This window comes from Sciurus vulgaris (assembly GCF_902686455.1).
Source record: "Sciurus vulgaris genome assembly, chromosome: 12".
Classification (NCBI taxonomy): domain Eukaryota; kingdom Metazoa; phylum Chordata; class Mammalia; order Rodentia; family Sciuridae; genus Sciurus; species Sciurus vulgaris.
The window spans coordinates 96545761-96572075 of NC_136473.1; the positions used below are offsets into that span (position 1 = coordinate 96545761).

The 26315-nt window shown below is 34.7% G+C and overlaps 1 protein-coding gene across 1 annotated transcript in view; it reads right to left on the reverse strand.

Annotated features, from left to right (window-relative positions):
- HMCN1 (hemicentin 1) overlaps window positions 1-26315 on the reverse strand; it is a 410617-nt gene that overhangs the window by 271069 nt on the left and 113233 nt on the right. Inside the window, exons 3-4 of the mRNA XM_079108039.1 lie at window positions 25318-25476; window positions 24195-24317 (exon numbers count right to left, since the gene is read on the reverse strand). Of these exons, the coding sequence (XP_078964165.1) occupies window positions 24195-24317; window positions 25318-25476 (282 nt within the window). The remainder of the gene's footprint in view (window positions 1-24194; window positions 24318-25317; window positions 25477-26315) is intronic.

The window sequence follows — 26315 nt, forward strand, 5'->3', positions numbered from 1 at the left end:
TGTTCCTTTTTCTCCACATCCTCTCCAACATTAATTATTATTTGTTTTCTTGATGACTACCATTTGGACTATTGTGAGATGAAATCTCAGTGTAGTTTTGATTTGCATTTCCATGCTAATGATGTTGAAAATTTTTCATATATTTTGTAGGCCATTTGCATTTCTTCTTTTGAGAAGTGTCTGTTTAGTTCATTTTCCCATTTATTAATTGGGTTATTTGACTTTTTTGGTGTAAAATATTTTGAGTCCTTTATGAATTCTAGATATTAATCCTCTGTCAGAAGAGTAGATAGAAAAGCTATCTCCCATTCTATAGTTCTCTCTTAACATTCCTAATTGTTTCCTTTGTTGTACAGAAGTTTTTAAACTGGATGCCATCCCATTTATTAACTCTTGGCTTTATTTCCTGAGCTTTAGGGGTCCTACTGAGAAAGTCAATGCCTGTGCCTATATACTGAAATGTTGACCCTACACTTTCTTCTAGGAGTTGCATAGTTTGTGGTCTAATTCCTAGGTTTTTGATTCACCTTGAGTTGATTTTTTTGTGTGCAGGGTGAGAGATAAGGGTCTAGTTTCATTCTTTTACATATGAATAACCAGTAGTCCCAGCACTATTCATTTAAAAGGCTCTTTTCTTTAATGTATGTTTTGGGCACCTTTGTCAAGGATCAGATGACTATATCTGTGTGGGTTTGTCTCTGTGTCTTCTATATGGTACCACTGGTCTGTGTGTTTGTTTTTATGCTAGTACCATGCAGTTTTTGTTACTATAGCTCTGCAGTGTAATTTGAAGTCAAGTATTGTGATGCCTCCAGCATTTGCTTTTTTGGCTTAGAAGTGCTTTGGCTATGATGGGTCTTTTATTCTTCCAAATGAATTTTAAGATTTTTTTTTCTAGTTCTGTGAAGAGTGTCATTGGTATTTTGTTGAAGACTGCATTGAATCTGTATACTGTTTTTTTTTTTTTTTTTTTTTAACAATATTAATTCTGCCTAACCATGAACATGGGAGGTCTTTCTATCTTATACCTCTTTAGTTAGATTTATTCCTGGGTTATTTTTTTTAGGTTATTTTTAACGGAATATGTTCCTAATTTCTTTCTCAGCAGATTCACTGTTAGTATATTGGAAAGCTATTGATTTTTTAATGTTGATTTTGTAACCTGCTACCTTGCCAATTTTTTAAATTAGCTCTAGCAGTCTTTTGGAGGAGTTTTTTTTTTTTTTTTTTTTAATCTTCTAGGTATATAATCATAACTGAAAAGAGTGATAATTTGGCTTCTTCTTTCATGTTTTTATCCCTTTTATTTCCTTCTCTTGCCTAATTGCTCTGGACAGACTCTCTAGCACTATATTAGTAGGAGTGGTAACACTGGACATCCTTGTCTTATTACAGATGTTAAAGGAAATGCTTTCAGTTTTTCCCCCATTTACTTAGATGTTGAATTTGGATTTTTTATATGTAGCCTGTGTGATGTTGATGTAGGTTCCATCTATCCTTAGTTTCTTCAGTGTTTTTATCATGAGTGGATGCTGAATTTTGTCAAAGGTCTCTGCATCTATAGAAATGACAAAGTGATTTTTGTCTTTAATTCTATTTATGTGATGAATTATAATTACTGATTTGTGTATATTAAACCATCCTTGCATCTCTGGAATAAAAACAATTTGGTCATGGTATTCAATCTTCTTAATATGTCATTGAACATGATTTGCTAATATTTTATTAAATATGTTTGCATCTGAGTTCATCAGGATATTGGCCTACACTTTTCTTTCCTTGATCTGCCCTTATCTGATTTTGGTATGAATGTTACACTGGCTTCAGAGAATGAATTTGGAATGCTCCATTTCTTTCTATTTCATGGAATAATATAAGTAGTATTGACATTAGTTCTTCTTTAATGTTAGATAGAATTCACCTGATAATCCATCTGGTCCTGGGTTTTTCTTTGACAGAAGTCTTTATTACTACTTCTAGCTCATTGCTAATTGGTCTATTAGGTTTTTCTAAGTCCTCTTAGTTATGACAGATTATGTCTATCTAGAAATGTATCCATTCTAGGTTTTCCAACTTATTGGAGTAAAAATTTTCAAAATAGTCCTAATGAGGGGCTGAATTTCTGTGATGTCTGTAGTGATTTCTCCTTTTTCATCTCTAATTTTATTATTTGGGTTTCTCTCTTTTTCTTTTGCTTTCTTTGACTAAGAGTTTATGTATCTTGTTTATATTTTCAAAGAATGAACTCTTTGTTTCATTGATTCTTTGTATTTTTTTTTATTCTCAATTTTACTGATTTTGGTTCTGATCATAATTATTTCCTTCCTTCCACCAGTTTTAGAATTGGCTAGTTCTTTTTCAAGAAACTTGAAATACATCATTACGTTGTTTATTTGAGATCTTTCTGATTTTCTTATGCAGGCATTTATAGCTATGGACTTAACTCTCAGACAGCCTTCATAGTGTTTCAAAGGTTCTAGTATTTTGTAACACTATTTTCATTTGAGTCTAAGAATTTTTAAATTTCTCCTATCTTTTCTCACCCATTCATCATTCCAAAGTGTTCAATCTCCATGTGTTTATATAGTTTCTGTAGAGTTTGGTCATGTTGGTTGCTAATTGCATCTCATTGTGATCTGATAAGATGCAAGGAATTGTATCAATTTTTTTTTTTTTTTTTTTTTTTTTTTTTGTATTTGCTGAGTTGCTTTGTGGCCTATGTGATCACATTCTTGGCCTGACTGTTAAGTAAATAACCAGAGGCCATCTTAAGTAACAACCATTGGTTCTACAAAATCTCTAAAATGAACTAAAGTAGATATGCAGAGCTCTCAGAAACCACGAATCATCTTGTATTAGAATACTTACTTCCGAGTTTCTTTTCTAGGCTGAAATCTAGGATTTGTTGCTCAAATAAAGGACCTAAAAAAATGTGCTAGAACCAGGAATCTCTGAGACCCTGACCATCCATCAAGACTTCCACAAGCTAGCACCCATCTCTCTTGATGTATGTGTAACTCCTGTTAAAACTGCTATTTTCTACTTAAAATAATAAATCTCTAAATATTTAAATTGGCATTGTGACTTCTGCATTGAGCGAATTTTTGAGCCTTCAGATAGCAGACAGTGTTCTCAACTCCTGCCTCTGAGAGTAATGGAGTGAACAACTCAGGCCATTTTCCTAACATCCTGATTGTTCCCCCCATGGGTGAAGCAGTGACTCACCTTAGTGAATCCACTATCCCAGATTATCCAGGAGCAAAGTCACTGCTCACAGGTAGATTTATCTCTTTCTTCCCTTTGGGTTTAATTAGCTTTAAGCACCCCAGAGTCCTCCATGTTGTAAATACCTTATATGTGATGTGCCTAGGTAGCCATTTAATTCGAGATATGAAAAAGAAGAAAAAGTCTAAAATGACTCAAGTTTCTAGCTTGAGAAATAAAATCAATCATGATGCCATTTCATTATGAACTAGAACTACCAGAGTGAGGTCAGTCAGTTCAGGGTGTGACATTTTGAAAGCTGAATACTTCAGCAGTTAAAAGGGAAAATTAAAATGACACGAATACACACTCAGAATGCATTACAATGATGAAAATATTATACTGATATTGTAAATGACAATGCATTTTAAAAATAAAGAGAAAAACTCTTTCAGTTATAACATACCCACAAATTAAAATGGTAGAGAAGCTCCGTAGTTTTGGATTTTTATACAACACAGGTTTGTAACTCTCTTCTGCTCATCACTATGTATTGGAACCATTAGGAAAATCCCAGTTTCTCTGTAGACTAAGATTCATTTTGACAAAATTTTGAGGGACAAATTCCCAGGATCCATCTGTTTTTGCACCTCATACAAATTATATTATTTTTATATTACATATTTTATTTTTAAGTGTATTTAAATTTAACATAACAGTAAAATATGCTATGTAAAAAAAACTGCAAACATTCTATGGGGCTGGGTTGTGGCTTAGTGGTAGAGAGCTTGCCTAGCATGTGTGAGGCACTGGATTCGATTCTCAGCACCACATATAAATAAATGAATAAAATAAAGGTCTATCAACATCTAAAATAATACTTTTTAAAAAAACTGGAAAATGGAGAATCATATAATAAGAAAATAAATCACACCTACTACTGTATATATACCATAGATATTCTATAAATAACCACTGTCAATATTTTTGTTTTTCTTTCTGTGTGTGTTTGGGTACATGCATTGTTTAGGAGTATGTTTATACACAGACTTATATGACACATACGGTTATATAACTTTCTTATTTCAGTACATATTAATTAATACTATGCACCCACCCATCTCAGAGACATTTGGTTTACAAAAGGGATTAGACAGAGTTCATGTCCTGAAGCAAATTAAAAGTTTATAATAATATACTTAAGGTTGGAGTTAAAGAACAAAATAAGGCAGTAATTTATAAGTTATGAACTAATGAGTGTCCACCCTACCAAGGAAAAAGGCAAATCCTAATGCCAGATGATACTTTTTAGCCAAGGACGATGTAAAAAAGATCTTTCAGTTGCTCATTCAGTATGAGACTCTTAAAATGCAATCCATCATTGTCTGGCTAAGCTCAGCATTTTAAGTCTCCAGACCACAAAGAAATAGTTGGAAAGTCTCATTCCATAAACCTACTGCACTGATCTCTTGGTGTCTAAAGGCATTGTTTTGTCAATGGATCATTGTGATAGAAAGGAGTAAACCTTTCTTCTTTCTGAGTCATAATTAATTTTTATTACAATTAACCACACAGTCAGTACAAACCTCTGGAATTAAATGCTCTGAAGTCAGCATCTTTGATTTTAGAGCAATTAAAAAATATAGCTTCATGATTCAATAAGAAACCAAATGTTTTGGCCTAAACATGAGTAGGAAAGAGTATTGGCAGGAAACAAATGACCACAGTGTTTCTTTCAGCAATGAGAGGAGAGAGAAATGGAATTATAAGCTGATTATCTAATACTTTAAACACATAAAATGTCTTGGAACATATGAAAAATCAATAAGAACTATTCATTCATTGGAGATTTAAAACAAAGATTTCCAACCATGGCTTGGACCTGCAACACATATTCACAATAGACAGTTGCAGCACTGGTGGGACTCAACTGTCTGATTTCTAACTTTACTTAGTAAAATGTGCTAGTATTAAATTAAAACATGTAAAAATAATAAATGATATTTAATCCAAAGCAGTAATCAACAAAATGTTAATTAAGTTACTCCATCCCCAGGAGTTAGCATACCTAATTCTCTGACTCAAAAGTTAGCAGAGCCAAATAGGTAACTAGAGATTAAAGAAAATGGTCAGAAGAGTTCCACAGAACTAAAAGTTATTATAATGAACATCAACAGAAGATATCGCCAGAAACAGTCCAAAAGAAAATATCAGGAAAACACTCAAAATGCGTAATGGTAACCGTTTCAGTCATTATATTCATGTGAAATCTACAGCTCAATCTAAAGTGCTTATCTTTCATAACTGTCACCTCATTTCTGAAGGAAAATCCAAAATGCTGCTGTATTTTTATCTAGACAAAAAGTACATTAAGTTGGCAAGGATGTGGGGGTAGAGGTTCACTCATATATTTCTGCTGGGGTTGAAAACTGGTGCAACCACTCTGAAAAGCAGTACGGAGATTTCTCAGAAAACTTGGAAAGGGAACCACCATTTGACCCAGTTATCCTGCTCCTCAGTATATACCCAAAGGACTTAAAAGCAGCATACTAAAGTAATGCAGTCACATCCATGTTTACAGCAGCTCAATTCACAATAGCTAAGCTATGAAACCAACCTAGGTACTCTTCAACAGATGAATGGGTAAAGAAAATGTGATATACATATATATATATATATATCACACCCGGGTATGTTAGGTTTGTAAAAGTGTTCTAAGTTACATATATATGTGTACTTTGCTCTACATATATAATACTTCAAGGAAATTTTTAAAAGAAAAGAAAAAACAATAACTCATAAAAGCACTTACCTGAGTAAGCATAGTCAATTTCTTAAATTTAACTATAAATACATTCAAGAAGCTCAGTGATATATCTACTATTGTAGGGTACTCAAAAGTAGTAAGATGAAAAGGAAATTTTCCATGGTAGTAGTAAAATCTATAACACTGGGGGGCAACACACCAGACACACAGGAAGTCATCAGAAATAATAAATTATATATATATATATATATATATACACACACACACATACTATATATATAATTATATATATTGACTTTTCAATTCCTCAGTTATGATAAACTATAAAATGCACCATTACTTTATGTGTAATTAGAAAGGAAATACAAGGAAATACTTCGAATTGATCTATGACATGCTACTAATTATAAAATAAATGTTATTTAGTAGAAACTAATTTTTTTTTTTTTTTAAAGGCATTTCTCAGAATGGATGAGAAAATGCGCCCTAACAGCAAGACAGAAGGTGTACTAGAATGCGGTCTGTATAGGGTCAAGGAAGTATTCGGTAGGAAGAAAGATGGCACATGAAGGCTGGAAGGAAGAAGTTAACAGCTGAAAGGTGAGTTTATTCCCGGTTGAGGACATTTTAGAAGCAGAAGTGCAGAGGTAGCAATGTACCCAACACTGTGGGCGCAGACAGTAGATGGCCTAATCAGTGGGGATCCAGTATTAGGAAATACCTGGAGGTATATCTGGCTGGCAAAGGAAGGCCAGATTATAGAAGGGTGGGAATTCCGACAAAAACCATTTGGACAGCATTCAATTGGCAGACAGGGTTGGTTTTTAACGCAGGGGCGGAGCGTGATGAAAGTGATATTTGAGGAAGTTAATCTTGCTGGATGGATGGGGAAGATGAGAAGTAGAGAAGGAACAAATTACTGCAGAAGCACAGGTGTGATGTGATGAAGACCTGGGCTAGGGCGCTGACATCCAAAGGGTGCTTACGTATGCTTTTCCACAACAGACCTTCACGATCTCTTCCATATACAGAACTGAGTTTGATGTTATCAGCACAACTTCCTAAAAAGAAACTACCTTTTTTTGCTGGACTTAAGATTAGAAAATTTGAATGTATTTTATCTACAAATATATTTTGTGCAAGGGAGAGATGAATAAATATGCCCAGCCTTGTCAAAGGAAATTCACTCTAGCTTTATCTTCAAGTTTCCTGAGACATAAAGTTTATAAACCCTAACTAAAGATTCTCTTGAATATTTATTCATTTACATATGCATATTGGATGTGACTGTTATTTAGATCCTGCATGAGTCATTGGGCATGCACATAATTGGATTTGTCTCTCTCTTGCTTTCTCTCTTTGCTAAAGAGTTTTAAATACTTATAATTTTTATGTGAATATTAAGGATTAGAATGCTTGGTAAAATGCATTGCCCAATGAAATGGGGCAAAATCTGTATTGTCTTAGTCCTTGAATTAGGAAAAGGGTGATTATCTAGCTTTAGGCAAAATCTTGGGGACACAGTAAGACTTTAGGCATTATTTATTTTTATTTTTTACAGGCTACATTTTGATTCATTGTACATAAATGGGGTATATCATTTTGTTTCTATGATTGTGCACGATGTAGGCATTATTTAAATTTAAAAAGGTAAATTTCCAATTGGTGAATCCTTATAGAATGACTATAAAGGTCTTAAAAGTCTATATTAATAAATTTGGTATCATATGCACAGCATGAAATCATTTCTCTGAGCATAATAGTAGGAAAAGTATAGTGTTGTTGGCACAACAAAAGACAACTGCAACCTATACTTTTTTGGAAATTTTATGGATTGCAGGGTAGGAGACTGGCTATTGTCTGTAGTCAGAGTAGACAAAATTAAAGGGGATACATCATGCATCTGGCATTGAGAAATAGAATTAACTACACATTCGAAATCTTCTAATCCATGTAGTTACAGACACACACTTGTGTTTATATGTCTTAGTAACAGAGCAATCAGCACTAAGCCTATGCCTTAAGAGGTGTAATTTAGAAGTCTGAATATAGGAACACAGTTCTTTACTATAGTGACATGTAGTGCAATCATGCTAGTGGTTTAGGGAAAAGAAAAGGAAGAAACACTTTGGGAAACTGATCATAACTTTGAAGTAATAAGGTAATTTTAATGTAGCTAACAATAAAAGGCCTATTATCTACCTAAATATTTCAGAGAAATGGGATCATATTATATGGTTCTTTGCATTAATTACATCTATAACTCCAACAGACACAATAGTAAATATTCTTAATAATTTTCCAAAACTATGTAATCATAGTCTTTGTTTTAATGTGAGCAAAGTGTACTTATTCTTTCTTGTAAGCTTTTGGAGATACTACCTATCTTTTTTGTATGTTATTCAGACACTATGAAGTAACTCAAATACATTTTCGTTTTTTAAGAAAAGTGAATAATTTTTCTAATATAATTAATTCTTATTTACTTTAATAACTTTTGCTTCTCTGAAATCTGTCAATTTTTTTTCTCCAGTTCTTGTAGGAAACAACGTCTACAAGATAAAACACAATATAGAAGCTTATCCAGGATTACCATTTTTCTATTGATTTTTGAAAACCATTTCTAAACAAATATTAGTATGACATTACTACTTCTTAATCATTAATGTTCAACTTCATAACATTTTAAGATTATTCATCATCTGTTATTTATTACTTGCTTGGTTTACCATTTTAAACCTAATAATTTGTATTTTTATCTTCAAAGTCACTAAAATTTAATACTTTAAAATGTCATTCTCTTAAGACATGTTTTACTGAATAACCAATTCATGCTCTGAATGATTCTAAGATATCATTTCTTTTGCACTTGCTTCCACTTGTCTGCCCTGGTTCTCTACAATATATTCTCTGCAAAATGCTGTTTTCCAAAATACATAACAGTGCCTGATTTGTTGGCTTAGTATATCAGTTTGTTTCATGAGCATACACCAAGTTAGGAATTATCCCCTTAAAGATAATTCAAACCACTAAACAAATGATAGCAACAACTATTTTTAGACATAATTCAACAGACAGCATAGAATTGGTTATCCTTAAGAGATGACAAACCAATGAGACTGACCCAGAATTTCAAACTTGAGGCGATTTCCACTTTGGAACTCTTATTGAATTGACTAGGCAGAGCTGAGTTGAAAGAGATTGAAGCAGCTAGAATTTTAAGGACAGAATTACAGAGAGGATGAAGCTTTGAAAACAAAAATATCCAGACACCTGTATAGGTGGCCTCTTGAATTTTTGTCTAAATAACAACTTGTACATGTATAAGGTAAACCTCATGCAGTCAAAAGAGAAATATTCTTCATAAAGTTCCCAAAGATTAATATTTCTCAATATGTGGTCCTTGAATACCCTGGATATTGTTCAAAAATGAGATGCCTGTTGCTCAGTCAAGAACTTCTGCCTCAGAATCTTCTTATAAGGCAAACCATAAATAGTTGTATTAATATATATTTATAATTGTTAACTATAATAAATTCCTCTATCTTTAGTTTAATATTTTTATTATGTTTTTCATTACTTATAATTTTAATTTGGACTTTTTATCTAATACTAAACTTCACAAATGTTTTCAGTGTTTCAAAAGTGGTAAAACTTTAATTTTTTAAGTCTTTTGTTGCAATTTATTTTTCTTTGATTTTCTTTTTATTACTTTGGCCAGACAATGCAGCCAAAACCATCTTCACTGCTTAGCCTTATACTATATGTTTATTCAATTATGTTTAACTGTTTCTTATAAATTAAAAAAGGCAGAACCTGTTTGTTTTTTTTTTTTTAAAGGTTCCATAGATAAGTAAGGTAAAAGTTCCTAGAGGTCACACAGAAATAACACAGGAATTAAATGACTTCTTTTCAGTCAGAGTAGAGAGTTGTTTTCAAACTCTTGTCAAAATTAGTAGAGATCACAAAAGGGCCACACCTTATATTTAGGACTAAATTAACCCCAGGAAAATGTCATTTTCAATCACTCTATAAGAACTTAAAAACAAGTCTCAACCAAAAGAGGATCAACCAAATTCATGAACAATTCAATATAAAGTCTAATAATCTTTAAGTGAATATAACAAAATCCAATATTTAACAGTAAATGCAGCATTAACAATGTGTAGCCTACAACCCCAAATCATTAGACATATAAATAAGCAGGAAAACATGACTTACAACTAATCAATTGAAATAAGATACCAAATGATAAAAATGACAGACACAGCAATTAATATCAATGTTCAATATTAGAAAAATGTAAATTAAAACCACAATAAGAGGGCTGGGGTTGTAACTCAGTAGTGGAATCCTTGCCTAGCACAAGGTTTGATCCTCAGCACCACATAAAAATAAATAAAGGCATTGTGTCCATCTACAACTTTAAAAAAATTTTTTTAAAAACATGATGAGATAAAAATAAATCTACTAGACTGGCTAAAATTTAAAAGTTGACAATACTGAGTGTTAACAAGAATTTGTATCAACTGGAACTCACAGATATGTAGAATGGCAAAATCACCTTGGAAGACAGCTTGGTATTTTCTTATAATTTAAACATATTTTCACAGGATCCCTAATTTTTACTCTTAACTACACGCCCAAGAGAAATTAAAATATATGTCTGCACAAAGAACCACACAGCAATGTTCACAGTAGCTTTATACAAAGTAAAATACTAGAAACAACCCAAATGTCCTACAACAAGGGAAATGGATAAACAGTCTTTAGTATAGCCACAAAATCAAATGAACTAAACATAAAGAAAGGAACTAATGGTACACATGACAACATGGATGATTGAGTAAATTGAGTCAAAAATGCTAGACTCAAAAATTTCCATTTATAGGAAATTTTAGAAATTACTAAGCCAATGATATAAAGAAAATCAGTGGTTGACAGGCTGAAAGGCAGGGGGCAGAACTGACTGGGATGGAACATGAAGGAAATTTTAGGGTGATATAAATGTTCTATATCATGACTCTGGGGGGTTCTACATAGGTGAATAAATTTGTAAAATTTTAGGGAAGTGTATGTATGCTTGGTATAGATTCATTTTAGTCCATACAAACTCCACCTCAATAATATTGTAGTACACTATTTCATGAGTATATAGCATGTATAGAAATATAATCAGTATCAACAGTACAAAGATAAATACAAGCATGCTTTCTTTGTTCATAATGGATAAAGTGAAAAAACTACTCACATACACACCCATACATACACACAGACCCCACATGTAATATTCACTCACTTTTCTTTTATTGTTCAAAAAGCACAGTAATCTAACATTACAATAGTATAAAGGACTGAAAGTGTTTAAGACAAATCCCCTTACTTCTTGCCCTCAGGAAGCTCACAATCTGGCACTATAGCAGAGACCAGAGAAACAGGAGCATATGAAAAATGGTAAATAGTAAATCAAGTGGGCACAGGGATTCAAGAGGTAGCTAGGCAGGACCGCCTTTTCTCATCTTGCTAAATGGTTTCCCTTACTAGCCATAAATAAAATATGCATTTTTAGCCCTTAATTTTTGCCAAATACAAGCAAACTTTTTATTATCATCTTTGAATTGTTGAACACATTTTAAATACCTCCTCTTATGACTGAAGGTCCAAGCCAATGCTAGCATTTGCATCAAAGAAAAGAATCAGAACATTCACAAAATATATTTCAGTTGATATTTCATTCCCAAAAGCTAAATGTTATTTTTATCATTCTTTATATTCTAATCTTTGAAGTGGGAAAATGATGATTCATGACTTGTGGTTTTATATAAATTAATGTAAACAGTTTCATTTTTCAGTGGCAATTAACCTGTATCAATGCTTTTCAAGTTTCTCCTTTTTTTTTTAAACAGGACATTTTAATCAAATCAAATCTTTCACATAGATAAACATAGAAAACAGGTAAAAGCAAAACTGTTTCAGTAGAAATTGGAGTAAAGCTTACCTTCAGTGACCCAAGACCCACCCCAAAGAAGCCGGGAAGCACAGGTTAAACCACTTGGCTGCATAATAAAGAAGAGTCTAACTACAAAGCAGCTGGTTCATTTTCTTGAGAAGGGCACAAGGGCAATACATTAATTTCCTTATTATTCTATCAGGTAGGGGAATGTAAGCTGTGAATGCTTTATAGTGTCATTAGCATCACTCAGTCCACAGCTGAGCAAATCAATGGATATCTGGAAAGTATACTATGGTCAATTCAGCCAGCCAAAGAAGTTTCTGTACCCTTTAAAATAACATTTAAATACCAATCTTCTAAAACAAAATAAATGTAAACTTCTCGAGAAAAGTTATTAAGTCTGGAAAAACTTCAAATAGGAAAGGAATGGTTTTCCATTAGGATGCTAGGCTTTTCCACATCTGTTTACACTAGAAATTTCCAAAAGAATAAGTGCTCTTATGGAATTCTGAACTTCAACTTCCAGGCCCCATGTAAAACAGGAGGTATAAAACCTGAGTGAAATAAGAAAATACTAAAAGACTTTTCTAAATATTTTTGAAGCTGCAAAAATATTCAGGGTAAATTTTGGCAAGATTATAAATTGGTTATTTTATAAAAATGAGGCATTTCTATAACATTTACTTTGGAAACATCATCTGAAAATGAACGACTTGTTTTAATTTTGCAGACTGAATTGGTAAGTGACATTTGTCTACATTCATGTATTCAGTACTATGTCTTATTCAACATTTCTGGTAAAAATGAAAGAAACTTTAAAAACGAAACAAAATTCTAGGAAGCCAGGATCAGAATATTCCTTATGACATTCCTCCTACTACAAAATATTTTAACTTCAAGTGAAGTTACTTATTTTCTACAAAAAGATTTAAAAAGCAAATTAAACTTATTAGCAAATCAAATTGATCCTTTGGCCTGATATTTCCCTATTCATATTTTTCTCATGACCATACTGAGCAAGAAAGTATTATTTCATGTAAAAAAGAATAAAGTATTAGACATTGCTAGTTGAGACTTTCTCCCCTTCAACAGATACTCTTTTTTAATATTTATTTTGTAGCTGTAGGTGGACACAATACCTTTATTTTATTTTTATGTGGTGCTGAAGCTCGAACCCAGGGCCTCATGTGTGCTAGGTGAGCACCCTACCACTGAGATACAACCCCTGCCCCCCAGCAGATAGTTAATATGACCACTACTGCCAAAATATCCTTCTTCTTCATATATTCATTGCCTCATAATAAAGTAAATCTGTGTAGCTAATATCTAATAGCTCTGTGATATCCGTGCCTAATTACCTTTTTATTTTTTTCTTTCCTAGCCCTATTTATTTATTTTTATTTTGAGACAGGATCTTGCTAAATTGCTTAGGGCCTTGCTAAATTGCTGAGGTTGGTCTCTAATTTATGATCCCTCCTGCTTCAGTCTCTGAGTCACTGGGATTATGGGCATGAGCCACCATACCAGGGTATGTGCCTAATTACATTTCTAAACTACAGTCTTAGTGTTGTTTATCCTGTTAGAAAAATAAAGAATCCCCAAGCAGAGAAAAAAACTAAACTCAAAGACATTGTCTTAACCATTGAATGTGTATCCAAAGAAAACAATGTCATCAGATGGACAGGAAGATTCAAATGAATAAAGAAAGGGTCCAGAGGGCCTCCATGAGTCCATCAAAGAAAGTTTTAGATCCTTAGCAGAAAGGAATGATAGAGAGCTCTGACCAGGATCCTCAGTCATCTGTGGCCTAGACTCATCATCCTAGTTTATGTTGGATGAACTATTCTTGGGTACAGGCAACTATCAGCAAGATAATTCTCTCTTCCTCAGTTTGCCATGATTATTATAACTAAAACATAGTAGTAAACCACAAATTTTATTCCAGGTTCTGCTAATCCAAATCTCAACTTCATTTCTCTATTTTATTTCTTCAATCATCCAACAGATATTAAGTACCTATAAATCTACTATATGCCAGGTACTCTGATAGTCAAGCAGAAATATTCCAAATTAAAGATAGAGTGTTTTTTGCTCTTGTAGAGTTTATAGAAATAGTACAGAAATGACTGTAATACCAAGAGAAAGAGAATTTATGATAGGCTGGCCAAGGCTGGGGAACATATATTTAGGAAAAGCAGCAAAAGAAGAGGACAACATCTTATGGATGCTCAGGGCAAGAGGGTCTCAAGCAAACAAAAATGGTCCAGACTGTCACATTTTGCAGAGGAAAATAAAGGCTGAGGCAAAGGTCGTGGGAATACATGAAAAGAATAGTCTACTCTGACAAGTTTTACTTTTGAAACAGCAGTTTCACTTCTGAGAGAGTCAAAGAGCACAGAATATATAAATATGGCAGGAAAAAGGAAGTAATTACTACTCAAGAAGTCTGGTAATTACTACTCAAGAAGGCCAGGCGCCATGGCACATGCCTGTAATCCCAGAGGTTCAGAAGGCTGAGGCAGGAGGCTTTCGAGTTCAAAGCTAGCCTCAGTAAAAGTGAGGTGCTAAGCAACTCAGTGAGACCTTGTCTCTAAATAAAATACAAAATATGGCTCAGTGGTTGAGTGCCCCTGAGTTCAATCCCCAGTACCAAAAAAAAAAAAAAAAAGAAGAAGCCTGCTGAGGAAGAGGAGGCCTGTGCTTATGAACAAGGCAAAACATATGGTGGAGTTTGGTTCATGATTTTGCTCTTGGACAGGAGAGACTTGATCTCTCTCCTTGTAGATTCTAAAACCCCGGTCCTGAGACACCGTATCTGTGTGTGGGTTGTCCTTGCAGCCCCATAGTGCACAGTGCAGAGCCTTGTTCATGAGCCTCTTCCATTAGTCTGTGGGACGCTTGATAGTCTCATTTTTTAGTGGAAATGCTTTCACTATTTTTTTTTTCATTTTAAACAAAATACATATTCATTATTTTAAACATTAAAAAACACTACAAGTATTAAAATTACCTATAATCACACTATCCAGTAATTGCCATTGTCAACATATTTGGGTATAATCTATCCATTTTTTCAATAAAATATGCATCTATGGGGGGCAGGGATGTAGTTCAGTGGTACAGAACTGGCTTATTATGCATGAAGACTTGGGTCTGTTCCCTAGCATCATGGAGGAAAAAAAGGAAAAAGAAAAGAAAATAGGCGTACTTACATGTAAATGAATATATTTTTAAAACTGCAAAATTGCCAATTTTAATAAACATGGCTTGAATTAATAGAAATTTAATTACTTATTTTCATTCATTAATTATTTAAATGTTTTAGTCATTATCCTAGTATTTGAGTTCATTTAAGCTATTAAAATTATTTAAGTGAATTTAGCCAAATTTTCACAAATGTATTCACTAATTTCTAAAGACTTTACTTCTTGAAGAAGGTATTGCTATATAAACTATAAATAGTTTAACCATCCCATGTATCTTCTTTCTCCGTTTGTAAAAAAAAAAAAAAAAGTGTTGATAAAATAACCCAACAATATTTTAAGACAAATCAAATATCAGTAGCTATTTAAAATAATAACTAAGAATTACTAAAAGACTTTCCCCCTTCTTCATTCAGTCATGCACACCAAAGCTATTTAAATTATATGGTATATGACTTTAAAGTGCATTTTTCTTCTGGGGCCTTTCACAAGAAAGAGAAAAAACATTTGTAAATTTTGTCACAAAGCCAAATCATATGCAAAATGTTACAAGAGAGCTTTCAAAAATAGCTCATACCATCTCTCTCTCTCTCAAGAGATTTTGCGTTTACAACATTATTGCAGTCAGTTTGTGTTAGGAACGCGTGAGGAACCTAGAGGTATTTGAAGCATGAACTTGTTTCCCTATATTTATTGTGGTTCACAAGGAAATTTCTCAAATAAAACTTCCCTTACTTTGACTCCTTAACTCTTTCTTCTGCTCTTTGCTATTGAAAAGTGAAAAGCAAAAATCAGATTTTTCCCAGATTAATATTTTTATTTACATTGAACCAAGTGCAAATGATGATAAATCATACCATATGCTGGGTCATTATGTGGCGTTTGCAACTTAATATCTTCATGGAATTGCTTGACTTCGTTACATAAGCCTACTGTTTTCAGTGGTCTGTTGGTTCGTATACTGAAAAAATAAGATCTGGGTTTTCTTCATTCTTTGTATATAAAATTCTTTACCTGTTTCTTAAAAAATAATATTTGCATGTTTTTGCAAAGGCTTTAAGCTATGATTGATTGACGGAATTATTTCTGTCAAAGATACTAACCAAGAATTTTCCTTCAACCTTCTAATAATATTTATCTACTATGTTCAGTAAAACACTGATCACTTTTTCTTATAGATAAATAACAACTATGTAATAGGGTTCCTGGAAAGGTAGTTGAGGAAATTTTAAAATTATCCAAGATCTTCTACATGTAGAAATTAATAAGAGCCAATTACCTTAATTAAAGGAAAAATACTAGCATGTTTCCCCCTCAATTACATAACTGTAAAAGCAGCAGACACTTCTCATTCTGGAGAAACTATGCATTAATCAGAATTTTTTTATTTATTCCTTGTCTGTGATAGACAAAACTGTCCTTTCACTTCCCAGGTACATAAATCTCTCGGTGAGATAGCCCAGTTGGTCAAGAACGTCAAGAGCCTTTTGGTAAAGAAGAAACCAAGAGTCCAAAATTCTTCCAAAATGTCAATGCCGTCTTTTTCAAAATATTTTGGGCATGATCTCACTTATTTTTCATACACAACAAATCTTCAACTTTTAACTCCTAGATTAGAGGATTGAAATATAATTGCTTTCTTTTTATTGTTTTCCTCAAGGCAATGTCTTTATTCCCTGGTAGCATTGGATCAGAATGACCATTACCTATACTGCTTAGCATTTAAAAAAAAAAAAAAAATCTATAGAAGCTTTTTAGTATTAACAAGCACAAAGTTCTACTAGACTGCAACTTCAGTAAGCTTAACTCTAGCTAAACTAGTAGTTTAGCAGGACAATTGAAAATGGTGCAAGCCTTTCCCACACATAACAGGCACTCAGCATCTCTGGCCCTCTCCAGGGTGGGACTTTCCCTTTAAGAACCACTAATAAATTTTTAAAAAGTAAAAGATGGATTATATTAACCTCTTATCAATAAATAAAAATCAAGAACCTAAAAAAGAAAATAAAACAACACACACACACACACACACACTACAATGAAGGTTGAAGGTACACTGGATCTACCAGAGGAAGATTCTCCATTCCTTAATTTGAAAATTTTTGAATTATATTTCATATCCTTCCCTTTGTGAACCTAGCTAGCTCAGACCTTTCCTGCCACCCCTTCAAGGTTCTTGAGTTCAAGGAGGACTCTGGAAAGTCAGTGGACCCCTCAGGTTGCAACTCAATTGGAAAGGCCTCTCACACAAGGCAGGGAGGGACTTGGCCCAAGACTCAGAGTCGTAGGTGACAGCTTTCTGCAACCAAGCCATTCCCCATGTGCCCCACCCTCTCCCTGCCAGTTTGTTGTACTCCCAGCCCAGCTGCCTCTATGTTAGGTCTGCTCCTGGAAATATCTGGCCTAGGCCTAAAAGGTTCCCTCTTAACACTCTTTTTTATAAGTCTATTATGTACATATAAATTACATAATACATAATCACATAAAATATAACAAATATATAATTGAAATCATAAAATACAATATTTTTAAGCATCAGATATGTAATCTCATAAAAGTGATAGTTTTTTTAAAATTTTTTATCAATTTTCTAAAAGGTTAGATATACACTGATATAAAAATAAGATGGGGGGCTTATTATTCTATCATAGACATGTACTTTCTCAAAGCAAAAGGTTTAAAAGAAATCTTTAAAAATTCAATGTACAAAATATGAAAGGAACTATCCAAACTGTCTCAGCATTGCTGATTTTCTTCATGTTCCCTTGTATTCCTTTGCAACTTTTTTAAGAGATGGTGGTCAGTGGCTTCAGTGGCTAGCTAGTTGTTTGAGTTTTAAATAGCAAGCATTTGGACATTGTTCTGTCAAGTCAAGTATTTAGTTTCCTCCACATCCCCAATAAAAATAAAGACCAAGCCTTCTACAGGGGAGAATGGCTAATTTCTTTCAAATCAGTGTAAATTTTGAATGAAGCAGGCCCAGTAACTTTTCAGTAATTTAGGATGCTTCCAAACCTAGTATTTGCTATGCAAGCAATTGATTCAGTTAGCTTGACATCTCATAGTACACTTGATATTTTATTTTAGCTTCTAAACAAAATAGTCAACTAAATAAGCAGATTTTTCTTTTACTCTGTTTGTTTTTTGTCCTGTTGAAAGCATGCAATTTATTGATCAGTGCTTAAACCTTTAAATCACATGTCTTTTCCTTGTAAGAAATATTCCTTCAGGCATTTATATAAACTTCTCTCTCCTTAGTGACAGTTCTCATATCTGATTCTGTGTGTGTGTGTGTGTGTGTGTGTGTGTTTTGGAAAGAAGCTTCAGTAAATGATATACATCATATTTTATTTTGATGTCAGGGTTCAGATATCCTGACTATCTTGTGAAGGATCATCAGGATAACACCTTTATATTAAAATTTACATTTCATGGACCCTGAGTTCCACTGTGCAGCAGATGTGACCCCACTATACATTATAGAATGTTTTGCTGCAGCTTAAGAGTTAGAGCTTCAACAGCTTCCAAAATCATTACACAAAACCACAAAACAGAAGATACATGATTATTTTGCAAGGTTTACCCTTTCAAATCACGTATTCCCCATCTCCCACCCCGCATGGGTCCCATCTGCTGCTGTTGTATACTGGCAGAGCTCTGCTTGAATTCTGGTATACTTTGCCTAACTGGGATTCTGTTAAGAACAGTCATCTACCCGTAACCTCCAGCTGTTTGTGAGGAACGTTATGTACTATGTACCCTTTAAATGTCACGAAAAACTGTTCACATGCTCAGAAGCCTATGGCCAATGGATAATACTTTAAACAATAATGACTTTACATTGTGTTTTACTTAAACAAAGGGAAACGAAAAGTCCACATGGCTTCATTTAACCATATGAGTGACTGGCAAAGCATTCCCAGGTGCTTGGGAGTGAAAGGGTAATTATGTGACTGGAACATTAGCATTCCTAGCCACACAGTTGGGGGATAACATGCCCATTTTAGCCCAACAATAGAGAAAGAAAAGCATTCCACTCGAACTAAGATACATGTTGTTTTTCTATATGTTTGGGGATGTGGAGATCTCCACATTACTGTAATGTATGAGCTCTGGGCTTTCCACTTCATTTTCAACAGGTAAATTCAAAGAAGGAATACATGGAAACATTTATGCATTGTTTCCCATACATTTCCTGTGGCTTTTTAGAATATTAGAGTTTTCTCTGATACATTTTCAAGTTTTAGAGGAAACACCCGTTTCTACTTATGTTCAAGGTCAGCAGTAAGGTTATGTTTTTGAAATTATGTCTGGAGTAAAACTTGGAATGGGGGAATGGCAGATACCTCATTTCACATCACTAATTGTTCAAAACCCTGAATGATTCTCATCATTAAGCCCATATGCAGGGAGCCCTTGGTCTGAATTCTAGTCAAAAGTGGCTGTTGGCCAAAATATTTGCAGGAAGGGGCTGTGCCAAATTCATACTCCAACAAAGTGTACAGTTTTTCTAATATCGTACTTAACTCAGGGAAAATGAGTGAAAAACTAGCAAAAGAAGTAAGTCCAGTCATCTCTAATCTGTGAGGCTTTCTGTAGCCAGGTCACTGAATTTTTCACAGACTATAGTTTGTTTTCCTGTTTCTTTCTCTAATAGCAGTTAATATTTATTGATATGTCTTAGACCAACAATCCTATCAATTTCCCATTCTACAGATAAAGAAACTGAGGCACACAGCATTATGTAACTTGTCTAAGGTCATACAACTAGGATATGAGCCATGGTCCCAGAGCCTGAAGTCAATTACTATGCAGTACTGTTTATACTAGGTTTTCTGTTTGTTTGTTTGTTTTTCCCTGCAGATTCATCATCTACCCTTTTCCATCTGACTCTGGATCTTGGGATGCTAATGTTTGTGGACTGCCTCACCAGGGCCCCAAGCTTCTGGCTTCTAGTTAGATTTGGGGAAACAGAAGGCACCAGGAAAGGGGACCTGTGGGCATTCATTCCCTTGTGTTCATACCAGCAAGGCCACAGTTCTTGGTGAGCCCGAGGTCTCACTGAGTTCTCCAGCAGCCTCTCCTCCTCCCCTCCAGACTGAGGGGGCATATGGGTTGCTAGACTTGAGCTCCCTTGATTCTGCCCAGACCGGGGCACACTGTCATCTACTAAATGTTCTTTTACCCCTTTAAGTGAGCCATTCATTTTCCATGGGGTGATTACTGGGCCCCTGCCTCTGCAGTGGATATATCTATCCACTGGAATTTAACAAAATGGGGCAGCTCCCCCAGGTTGAGATGTCACAGGAAATCTTTCCTGGGGGATGAAGGGACTGTTGGAGGACATGAGTCGTGGGAGGTGGGGCGAGAGGATGGGGAAGCTCAGGACAGATGAAATAGTGAATTAATAATAGATCCTTTGTGTTAGCTTCTTTGACCCAAAGATACAGTATCTCTAACTTTTGAGATTTCAAATTTGAATTTTTTCTTATACCAAAAGAAGAATTCATTGAATCAACTAATAATTACTCAGTTTTCAAATAAATAGGAGTGCAGTACTGTAATGACTTAGTTCTAGTTCTGTCTTCAAAGGTGAAGTAAGTACCTCCTTGAGATGAGTTTCAACTTGCGTTTCCAAAATGTAATATCATACAGTGATTTATAGACCACTGATGCACAGCCAAGTAATTTCTCCACTTTGGTTTTCCTTTTATGTTAAATAAAGATGAAAGATACCTAGATCTTCTACTTAATCATTGTTTAAAAAACAAAAACTTCAAGTTAGCTCAAGAGAGAGCTGATATAAAATATATCCCACCAGGTTAGGAAATTGATGAAATAGGTTAAGAGGGTAAAACATAATACTCCACAGTTTCCTTTATAAAGAGTACATGAAAAATTTCCCTTGAGTAAAATGTAAGGATTTGGTGCATGTGTGGCTTCCCTGCAGCCTTTGGAGCTATTAAATATAGATATCCTTAGAACATTTATTTTCCTTAGAATTTGTAATGTTTACATAATAAAAGAATTCAGAACAATGAGAAAAAAGAAATGAGTAACATGCCAAAATTTGCAAATCCAATTCTAACACTGTCACGATTCTCTCTCTTAACAAAATCTTCCACACAGGGAGCTTTCTTTAAAGAACATTTCTTCTTCCACCAATCTAATAAGCCTTCATAATACCTTTTCTCCTGAACAGGAAAAGAGAAAATTGCCCAGCTCTTCCTGGATTATCCCTTTCAGATGTATTTTCCAGCTACAAGGAGACTTCTGTTTTCTAACAAATATGTAACATTTTTACACATTATTCACATGTTTGTAGAATGGTAAAACACGGTAACATTCTAGCAAAATTTCCCCTCCTTTAAAAAAATAAGAAAGTAGCAATACCTCCAGGATTATAAAGCAACTTAAGATTTATTGGGTACCTACCCTGTATGAGATCTACGGAACATTTTACATGCATTTTCATTTAATGTTATTATTTTCTAAAATGGAAATTCTACCATTTCCACGTTACAAGCAAGAAAATTGGGGCTCACAGAGCAGATGTCACATAAAAATACAGAGTTTTCATCATTCAGGATTCATTTACCTTTTGGTAACTGAATACTCAATCCTAATTGGCCTGAACAGCATCGTTCCCTTAACCCTAGAGGCTCAGCATCAGGATGGGATTGAGTGTCGATTTAATTCAGAGGCTGGATTTTTCTTAACTCTTCACTCTTATTTATGCTATTCTCAAATCTGTCTCAAGCTGCCCGATCAGATTGAGTCTCATCAGCCCAAAGTAAATGAGACACCCTTTCCTGTGCCATTTAGCAAGGGGTTGAAATTGGTATGGTTGACAGATAAATCAAGACTCATCCCCACTGGTATTAAACTCCACTTTACAAGATTAGAACATTTTAGCAATGATCTTTTCTAGCCCTATTTTTCCAAAATTAAATTGAAAGATCAGAACATCATTTGATGATCCAAGACAGAAACACTTCTAAACCAGAAGGGTTAACTGTACCCATAAAATTTTCTGTACTTTACACCAAAATTTTATAAATTATTATTCTTATAAATTATATGGCAATTACCCCAATTGGGAACATTTACTGGGGCTATAAAATTATGCATCAGACCATTTGCCTAATAAATAAAGTGTGTGCCTCTATAAGGCCTATTAGTTTCTGTTTAAGTTAACAATATTTTTAATTTTAGTAACAATTTTTCCTGGGTGTGTATAAATAAGTGGAATCACAGTCACAGGACACATAGATTTTTTTCCCTCTCTCTCTGGGGCCCATCTAATAAAGTCCTATAGTTTTTCTTACAATTTCACCTAACTTTTTCTTGAAATCTCTGTGTTGTGCCTGACTGCTCATCAACAGGTCCAAGCAACTGTTCTTTCCACAGCCCTAAGTGTTGTTGGCCATGAGTCATTTCACCTCTTCTCTTCTCCAGTTCCTTCCACTGGGAACCATCATGTCCATTGGGCATGATATCTTCTGCTGGTTCTGACACCCCATCTGTCTCCAGTGAACACCACTGTCACCTTCCACCACTTTCAACCCACCAAACCCTAAGCAGGTGGTGTACTCACTGATGCAAAAGACAATGATGCTGATTCTTGCTTATGTCCCACTTCCTGATGGTGATCCTGACTGAACACCAGGGCCTTGCGGAATTTCAGGTTAAAAACAAACCTGACCAGCACTTTTCTTTCATTAGGTTCAAGCACAATACATGGAATGAGACAAGAAACCCAGTTCCTGAGAGTCTTGCAATCTTGCCCAATCTCTTCTGAGGCTTCCAAATTAAAAAAACGTATGCAAACTAAGTGCTAAGGGGTCCCCCTGTGCCCTGTGCATTTCTGAGTCACTAAAGGGGACACTACATGGACTCAACCCATAAACCTCTCAAAAGGTTTTTCTTCCAAGAAAACTCTTTTTAGATTAAGGTAACTCTCCAGGTTTATATCTCTCAATATTTTGGGTAAAATATGTTTTTGTTAAACTGTTGGCTCTAGGAATTTGTAAGTCCTGTACATTGGAAAGACATTACAGGTTTCATTGCAAGGACACTATAAATTTTATTACTAAACACTTAGTTCCTATTAGTTCCACTATGATGTAATAAGAACTCTTTAGCTATAAGAGAACTACCATTTCATTCAAGGCACAAGGGAATCTGCCATGAAATTAATAGACCTTGTACAGACAGAATTACCACATCAATTAAATGTGAATTGTGTCCACTTAAAAACCTTATCTTTGTATTGGTATGTTCCTGGAAATTTCAATGAGAGCCAAGGAAATAAATTAATAGGCAGATAAAATATTACTATCATGAGTGTGGCAAGGTAAGATAATGAAGAAGGAAATCATGACAATCAGGCCTACCTCAAAGATTTTTAAGAAAATACCAGAGTTTTCTTCTAATACAAGTTACAGATTTTATTACCAAAGATTTTTGATTACTATGTATTCACTTATAGTTTTGACTTTTTTATATATTTTCAGTTGTAGATGAACACAATATTTTATTTATTTTTTTTTTTTAGTGTGGTGCTGAGAATCAAATCCAGTGACTCACATGTGCTAGGCAAGTGCTCTACCACTGAGTCACAACCCTAGTTCATAGTTTTGACTTTTAATGTTATGCCAAACCACATTAGAATTTTGTTCATTATTAACTTTCTCACATCCTACTTCCATAACTAGTCAAGCTTCATTTTACCAGTTGTTCAAAATTAATTCATTAGAAACACAAATTGACCTTATTAAACAATAAGAATTATAAACACCTCTGATTAAAACTAAATGAATTTTAAATACATGTGTGCTTAAATCTAAAAGAAAACATGTTGCTATAGCATAATGCAATCTAGAAATTAATATTAGATAAATCTGTTTCTCCACATTAGTCAAGGATATTATTGACTGGTGTGCAGTCTAGGAGTAAATCTTATTGGTTAAAATGGGTTTTGGAATCAAATCTGCCACAATTAGACCAACCTAACTGAATCTGGTAAAGTAGCTGGCAATAAGTAGACCCACTTTGCTGAACTGACCTCATTAACTTGTTTTTTGTCCAGGTGGAACACTTGACCAGAACTTGTAGAGGCAATTTCTTCATACACTTTATATCCAATATGGCTCCGGTCATCACAGTCTCCAGTGAGCACAAATACCACCTGTGGTTAAAAAAAAAAAAAAAGGTTTTTTTGCTTATTGATCACCTACTGTGTGTTAATATATTGCTAGGCAAGTGGGATTCTTAATCTTATACTCTGTTTAGCAGTGAACCTATGCAGGAGCACAGTTATTTACATTTCAGAATTACGGATAAAAGCAATGAAAGTGAACATGAGACTCTGCTAGTCTCAACAGCCTCAATCCCTCACCTCTTCCAATACCCATCCACTCTGCCAAAGGATTCTGAAGTTCCTTTCACAAAAGAGGTGGAGTTCATTTTGTCATCTCTGGGTCTGAGCTTAGTCACTTGTCTCTTGTTGGCCAAAAGCATGAAGCCAAAGGAACATTCTGCAGGTTCAGAACTTCGACTTAAAAGGCCTTTTGAGTTTCCACTTGATCTCTAGTGCTTCTGCCACAGCTATGAGAAGGACATGCCTACACTAACCTACTGTTCTCAGAAAGAGGCTAAGAAACCTGCATGGCAAAGTCAATTCCCCCCTCCCAAGTCCCATAGACAAGCCAAACCCAAACACGTCCAGACTCACAAGTGGGCGAGTCTAGCCTAGGCAAACAGAGCTCTGCTCATATATGAGAAATAAATGCTTATTGTTTTAAACCATGAGTACTAGAACAGTTTGTTATATGGCAAGATCTGATACAACGAATAACCAACATGGGCAAGATTCCACACAGGAGATGACATTTCAGATATATGCTTTTGTATGTCAAGCCTGCACTTTTGTCAATTATAAGACGAGATCAGTCACTTCCTCCCTTTCTCCCTAATCATTTCTTCTCTGTATTCATAAACAAGGCATTCAAATGCTCTCTGGAAATCTCCTATACACGTTAAGATTTAAACTCAATGATATACACATAGAGTACACTTATGGGGAGCGAGAGTGGCAATCATTGCTATTCAGCACACATGGCAGAACAAGAGAGGATATGTGCCCCTCCTGCTGTGTTCAGGAGCGTCTGGAGTGGATTCCTCCTCACCTGGGACTGCTTCTGTTGGATAAGCTGCAGCACCTCGTGGGTGAGTCGGTAATCCTTGGACCGCGCATCGGTGAAAACGTAGATGAAGGAACCAGGAAGAGAAATTTCCAAGGCAATTTTTATGGCTCCAATACTCATTTCTGGACAGTCACCACCGCCCTATTGAACAGGAAGAAAAGCACAACTATTTCATCAGCTTAAGAAGAAAAAACATGCAGCTATTTTTAGTATTTAATTTTTATTATTCTTTTATTCTTTCCATTCAACCATGAGGTAACTATCATTTTGAGCACAGTTCACCAACAGAGCACTAAATCATGCATGTTCTTCCCAAAGTCACACAACTAATAAGTGAAGAAGCAGAGATGGAACTCAACTCTGTCTGACCAGAGGGTTCACAGTCCAGTGATGCCCAGCATTAACTTCTGTTCCATAAGCAAGTAGCTTGAGACACTCTAAAATCAGAGGAAGAAAACTCCTATTCTTCGGGACACCCACAGAATATTGTTCCCCTTGTACTTCGGTATTTGCTGAATAGTGTTGTGATCCATGATTCCTCCCACTGGATCTCTCTTCCTTGAAGAACTTAGTGGGTCATCCATTGTTGTTGACGAATGAATGGATGAACGAAAGTAAAGGGGTGAATGTCATTGTGCAAAGTAATCTTGGCACAATCTATGCACACCTGCTGTATTTAGCCCCTCCCATTTCAAGTCATGCAATCTCCTAAAACCATAAAAAGATGCACGAGCACACATACAAATGAAAGATATCGTGGAGACGAACTACACGATGCACTGATTAGACAGTTTCCTAAGTGTGTATTAGGAAAGATCTGACTTCATGAACCTTGTGTTTTGCTTTGATCCCTGAAATACAACTAATCAATATCAGTAGACACATTCTTGGCCAGTGTTCTGATACACATTTTATCTTTATAATTCTACTGATAGTTACAATGTGCTAGATTGCCAAAGCTACTTTAGATTGAAAAAAAA